This window comes from Melanotaenia boesemani, chromosome 22 (assembly GCF_017639745.1).
Source record: "Melanotaenia boesemani isolate fMelBoe1 chromosome 22, fMelBoe1.pri, whole genome shotgun sequence".
Classification (NCBI taxonomy): Eukaryota; Metazoa; Chordata; class Actinopteri; order Atheriniformes; family Melanotaeniidae; genus Melanotaenia; species Melanotaenia boesemani.
The window spans coordinates 2,514,153-2,520,703 of NC_055703.1; the positions used below are offsets into that span (position 1 = coordinate 2,514,153).

Genomic DNA, 6,551 nt, shown 5'->3' on the forward strand with positions numbered 1-6,551 from the left:
TTTTTATTATTATTAATGTAAAGGAAATATAAACAAGCCACTAATCTGATCTGCAAAATCTCTGCAGTGTTTGAAATTACAGCTTAACATCCATCTGTTTTCAAAAACATTTTTATGTCTGACTTGCCGAGCTTTAGGACTCGTTTTTACATGTTTTACTTTATTTTTATATAAAGTGCTTAGCCCACGTTTTAAAAGGTGCTACAAAATTAAAATATGTTTACTTTGTTTTAGTAACCTACTCTTGTTGATTCTGGACTTTCCTATTATAGGTTGGGATTCCTTGAAGAAAATATGATAGTTCCAATGTTTCAGAAAGCATTTGTTGCAATGTACAGGTGATTTTTTACATTAACGTGTTGCGCAAAAACTAAGACTGTCTATCCACAGCATTTTATGTCTTTGCAGATCCTGCTGCCTTATCTCTGGCACCGTGCATTAGCCCACCTGCCCCTGTGGTGAAGACTTTAAAACATGCTGTTTTCAAATGTATGCACCTGCTGTCTGTAAAGCTGGATGCACCACGTTATGGAGACAGATTTGCGTGATGTTGGAGCACATACACAGTAAAATCTGCAGTGTTAATAATGCAGTGTCGAGGTTCATTGACTCTTTCAGAGTAATTACAACAACAGACTGAGTAGAATCCCCCCCCAGTTTTGGTGAAAATTTCCGGAGTTAAAAGATGTGTTGATTTGACTCAGGAAAGCCCCGCCCATCTCTTCATTGCACAAACCGTCGAGGACGCCATTATTTCCCTCCTGAACAAACTGCGGTAAGTTTCTTCATATCACATATTTAACTCAATTCATGTCAGACAGTTTAACCGCAATGTCATTTTAGACGAACACTGTGTTGTTGTCCACCGTATTTTAGCTGGTTTTGACTTATTAACACCGAATTCAATACGGCTAACGTGACCGAGTGAATGCCTAGCTTAACATGTGCGCGTGTCCAACTTGACCATGTAAAAGCCAATTAACTTTGCAATATATGTTGGGGGGTAGCTTTGTTTTATTAACATAGCTTACATTGTGGTGACATTTTTGGTAAAACTGCTGTAAAGTAACGGTTAGGTACGTCACCCATTATTTGTGCGTTTGCGCCTTTTTTTTTTTTTTTTTTTTTTTTTAAACTGGTGAACATAAAAACTACCAGCTAAGTTAATTACTTACAGCATTAGCGTATTACCTTAAGTCATTATCTGATGCAACATAAAAATAATAGCTATAACGTTAATTGTTTTGGGGAATGAGTTTGCATAAGGTTGACTGCGTACCTCCCCTGCGGTTTGACATAACATAAGGTAACATCATTATAGACGCTCATGTTTGTTTTTTTGGGGTGATTTTCCGTCAGGCCTAAGCTAACGTTAATTGCACGCACTCGTTATTTTGAATGGTGAAAGGGGAAGACCACGTGAAATGCTGCAGTGTGTCACAGTATGTGCCGTACAGACAGTCTAGCAGCTGTGAAATCACCTGCTAACAAGACACTCGGTCATATTTCTGAGGCATGATGCTCTAATCATAAACGTGGTTGGAACTTTAGTTTAAAGCTGATATGATTAGACGTAAGTAGAACTTCAACCTGCCTGTCAGTTTTACTAAAAGCTGACCATTTGTCCTATGTGTTGTGGCATGAAACAAATGTATTATTTTATTTTCAAACTGAACATTCTTCATAAATGTTGGTCTTGCTGCAGGGGTGCTCTGTTGAAAACCATGCACCATGCTATTATATTTGTGTTTTTATCATAATAAGCAAATTGTGACAATGAGGAAATTTGTGCTGCAGGAACCATGTTGGTCAAGACCAGGCTTGGTGATGTCCAAAAATTTGTTAGAGTAACAGAGCTGGATCTGAAAGGGTTTTTGATTGCAGGTAAGAAAGCTTTAAGGTGCTAATACTATAGTAACTGTAATTGTACCTTTCACAAATGTTACCTTCTCTAGCCAAATTGAGTAACTTTTACTGCATGCTTTACCTAAAAAGTAATACTAATTTATAATATAGTCTATGTATATATGCAAAACTATACTATACATAGTAAGTAATACTAGTATAAGTAATATGAGTAATTTCATTTCACTAATTCATTGTTTGTTCAAAAGGAATGTTGCATATTGATTATATATTTGAGTGTGAAACTAGCATAAGTCTGATTTACACAAGCGTTTGTCTTTTCCTGTAGCATTTGAAAAGTTTGGTGTGCCAGCTGTGACAGAAGGTGTGAAGGTTGTTGACAGTTCCGGGACTGAGTTGGATGAGGACGTATTTGAAGATGTAGTTAAAGATCCCTCAGCTGGAGTACTAACCATCAAATATGACAGTGGTTTGTATCAGTTATATTTGTAATTTATATTGTAGTATTTAATGGACATGCTAGTTCCTTGTAGTTATTTGTGTTTTGCCTTCCATCTGCTTCTCCTATCATGGCCAGAGTCTGTGTCCACGGTACCATCTCCTAAGCAGTCCGAACCACCATCCCTTGATTCATCTGATTCTGGAGATACAGTCATCCTTTCAGAGAGTCCTTCCAGTAAACGACAGAGGCTGGACACAGAAGCCAAGCACGTACGAATTAACACACACACCATTGCTGAGCACGAATTATGTTAGTCCACAAAAGTCCGAAAAAAAAAGTGTGTTATTTCAATACTAAAAATATAAGAGTTAAGTTCTTTTTAAATTACATGCTTAGCAATAGAACTTAATATTTTCATTAACAGTAACTAATGTATTACTGGGATATATTCTCAACATGCTGAATTTTGCTTTTTGTTTGAAGTTGGTGGAATCCATTCTCACCAAGAAACCTGGTGGGGACCGCATAATGAAGGAATATACTCGAAGCAAGTCCCTGACAGATGAAACCAGAAGGAAAATGGTTAACATACTGGCAGCTGACATGACAGAGAAAAATGGGTAATTTGTGAAGTGTTTTTAGTTCGCTCAATGTAGCTGTTGGATTAAATTCAACTGTTGAATGTTAAACCCAGTGCATACAACTAAGAACTCTTACTACATTTTTTTTTATCTTGCAGCACATCACCACCTAAACAGGTGAAAGAAATGTATGCCAGAGGAATTGTGAGCTTATTCCCATATCTCAGTGACCCATTCTCCAGGAACGGTTATGTAAGTCACATTGTATAATGACTGTTATGATGTTAAATGCTACATTGAAACATTTTCATTCCTAACAGAGCATTCAAAATTCAATTTCAAATTCAAAATCTCAGTGGAAAATCTAGAACTCAACACTTTCAGTTCCTTCATACAATTGTCAAATAAATTGGTGTGTGTATATATATATATATATATATATATGTTCCTCTGCATACATGAGTCTCTTACAAGTTGCAGTTATGGAACTATGGCTGAGATGGTGTTGTTTTCACCCCATGGTGTTATTCAAAAATGTATTTGGGTGGAGCTACAGGAAAGGCCTAGGGAGCAGAGAGGGAGAAGTGGTGGATTGATATTCAAAACATCACTTTTTTTTTATGTCCAAAAGTCACTTTGAAGCAACTTAGAAAAACTTTAATTATTGGAATGTTTGTTTGTCTTATCGTTTTACCATCCAAGGAGCATTATTATGATGGTGAGAGTGGCACTGGGTACTTGGCCTGGAGGATTAAAACTATTCAGAGATCGGCTGCTAGAGACAGACAGTTGTCATATGGAGGTACACTATAACTAGATCTGAAAATTGTGTGTGGGATTGGGTTTTTGTCTGTAAGTGTATATGGTTGTCATAATATGGTATTTTCCCATATCGTGTAGCATCATCTGAAGGAGGATCTCGTGATGATGGGCCTGGAGGACCAGTTGCCAGACGAGAGTCCCAGTTTATTCCAGACACTGTCCTGAGTGAAGATGAGTGTAAGGAGGCCATTGCACTGATTAAACATTCAGCTGATGAGGACACTATCAAGAAGAAGATGAGGCTGACATTTAACTTCCGCCGCAACATGGTCCTTGACCCCCAGCAGTCAAGCAATATACTGTCTGTCTTTCCACGTTTCAAAGATGTCAAAGGCTTGGTAATTATTTAATCATTTTGACTATTTTCATTATTTGTGTGTTTTTAGTGACAAACAATTTATGTAATTCATTTGGTTGTGAAATTTTGAAATTCTTACCCATTATTCTCACCCTAGGTGGAACAGGATTTTGTTTTGATGTTTGGGGAGGATGTCTCAGACAGGTTTCTGGAGAAATGGGTGACTTCCTTCAAGAAAAAGATTATCCAACAATGCAGAAAGCTTCCATCCACCAGCGAGCTCGAAGATCTCCTCCTGGCAGCCGATCCTCCTGAGGATGGCACTGAAGTGGATGTTGACCTTGGTAAGTATGACTTTGTCCACATTCTACTGGCTGCACTTATGTATGCTTTACTATAATTATGTTAGTGTTAAGTTCTTACTGTGCAGAACAATGTCAGGATCTGTATTCCAGGTATTGATAGTTACTAGCGACACAAAAACTTTCAGTCACATAAGACATGGAACAATAACACATTTACTGTACCTGTGGGTTCACAGACACATTAGCCAGGATGATGGTTAGGATGGTGTCTTTATTAATAGTTAAAATATTAAATGAAAATTGGGTGGTTAAATTAGAGGGCTTTTGATCACATAGAACAACTGTCTTTTTTTTTTTTTTTTTTTTTTTTTTTTTTTAAGAGAGCTGTTGAAATTGTAGAATCGCAAAATTTTGCTCATGGTCCACTAAAATTTATGTTTTTACAGGTTGGGACAGTGACCTCTCATCGATTTTGCTGTTGTTACATCTGATTCCACCCTCTGCCCAGGGTCGTAAAAGACCTGGAAAGGTGTCTGCTTCCCACGCAGAGAAGCATCTTGTGGTCTTTAAAAAGGTTTGTTTTCTTAATGAATTGTTTCTTAATAATGTTTTTATTTGGAAATGTTTCACTCAGGAGCCTCTGTTTTGCCGGTAACAATCATATACAGTTAAATACTGTATATATAAATGTAAACTATTTTTTTGTTTTTGCTTTTTTTGTAATATTACAATGATGTAACTATAATAGTCTCACCACATGTTTTGTGTTTTTCTCAGACAGGAACCAGCATCCAAGAGCATCTTGATGCTATCACTACCAGCACGCAACCCTATCTTCTGGCTGTTGGAGTTAAGAAGAAAGCACCTCACCAGTTTTTCATCATCCTTGACAAGAATGCCATTGCTTGCAGGTCAACCTCTTCTCTTGGTGCCTTTGATGAATTGTTTAAGGCGCATTACGTCTTTGCCACATCATACAATCCCATGCTGAACAACATGTTCACATTCATCCAAACCACTGTCTACAACATAGATGTTGGCAAAGTGAAGGAGAGTCCTCGGGTCGCAGAAGTTCGGGCTAGGTTGCTTCATTAGTGGCTAGGTTGCTTTATTAGTACTTGAAGCGATTTGACATGAAGTGTTTTGTTTGTCAGATTGAGTTAAGTTGTGTAAATTCACTTGTTCGGCATTTGAGAGTAGTTCATGGTTACTTGGATGGAAAAAATCTTCGCCTTAAATGTGCTCAGACTGGATGTGGGCGTGTGCTTGGAACTTTTTCTGGGTTTAGGAAACATTTAAACACCAAGCACACGGACAGTATTGACCAGCAAGTTAACAATGGTGTCAATCCAAGCAGAGCAGACCACGGTGATGAAGGAGAGCTGATGACAGCTAATGTAGAAGAGACAGCCATAACATCTACATCATCGACAATTTCCAATAGCAGCACTTTAGATAGGTGTGCTGCAGCTATCACACAACTCAGAGCAGCTGGATTAAGTCAGTCTAATGTTAAGAGGTTTGTCTCATCCATGGAAGAAGTGATTTTTGAGATTCACAGTCAGGCTAAGGATGTAGCTTTACAGTGCTTGTCTCTCCAGGATACAGAAAATAGGAGCAAAATAGAACAATCCTTCCAGATGTTGGAAAATCCATTCACACCTTTAAATTCAGAAGCAAAACTAAACAAACACTTAAAAGAGAAATGGGGACTCGTTGAACCTGTTCAAAAAGTTGTCGGAACAAGATTTGACAGCAGAAGAAACAAAAGTACTGGGACATATGACCAAGTAATTATAACTGATATGTTTGCATATGTTCCCATTTTGGAAACCCTGAAGAATATTTTACAAAAATCAGAATTTGCAGACATGTTAAAGCCAAGGTATATTCCCAAGGAAGTTGTGTATGCAGACTTGAAAGATGCCACCTATTTTAAAGAAAGTCCCCTATTTTCAGTGGAAAAAGATGCCTTGCAAATTCAGTTGTTTTATGATGACTTTGAAACTGCAAATGTCTTGGGATCTAAAAAGGGTTTACATAAATTAGGTGCTATATATTTTACTCTAAGGAATTTCCCTCCAATTTTTAATTCATCTTTAATGAATATTCATTTGTGTGCTCTATTCCATGCACAGGACATCAAGCGTTATGGCTTAAATGTGATACTTGAACCACTTGTTAATGATTTGAAAGTGCTTGAGACAGAGGGACTTAAAATTCCAACTACTGAACAT

At 37.5% G+C, this 6,551-nt stretch overlaps 1 protein-coding gene and 1 long non-coding RNA gene across 2 annotated transcripts; both read left to right on the forward strand.

Annotated features, from left to right (window-relative positions):
• Positions 1 to 721: 721 nt before the first annotated feature.
• LOC121633694 lies at positions 722 to 2,283 on the forward strand. The gene is made up of 3 exons (XR_006009104.1): positions 722 to 775; positions 1,798 to 1,884; positions 2,195 to 2,283. It is a non-coding gene; the product is annotated as an uncharacterized LOC121633694 (long non-coding RNA).
• Positions 2,284 to 2,491: 208 nt separating this feature from the next.
• On the forward strand, positions 2,492 to 5,409 carry LOC121634193. The gene is made up of 8 exons (XM_041976706.1): positions 2,492 to 2,577; positions 2,792 to 2,928; positions 3,048 to 3,141; positions 3,592 to 3,691; positions 3,790 to 4,049; positions 4,167 to 4,353; positions 4,761 to 4,888; positions 5,092 to 5,409. The coding sequence occupies exons 2-8, from the start codon at positions 2,837 to 2,839 to the stop codon at positions 5,407 to 5,409; spliced, it is 1,179 nt and encodes a 392-aa protein (XP_041832640.1). The 5' UTR covers positions 2,492 to 2,577; positions 2,792 to 2,836.
• The last annotated feature ends 1,142 nt before the right edge of the window (positions 5,410 to 6,551 follow it).

Excerpts from the sequence above, each read along its gene's own strand:
- LOC121634193 (XM_041976706.1), top strand. The coding sequence starts at position 2,837 with ATGAAGGAATATACTCGAAGCAAGTCCCTGACAGATGAAACCAGAAGG. Across the intron at positions 4,354-4,760 it reads TGAAGTGGATGTTGACCTTG|GTTGGGACAGTGACCTCTCA; the intron begins GTAAGTATGACT and ends ATGTTTTTACAG. Across the intron at positions 4,889-5,091 it reads ATCTTGTGGTCTTTAAAAAG|ACAGGAACCAGCATCCAAGA; the intron begins GTTTGTTTTCTT and ends TGTTTTTCTCAG.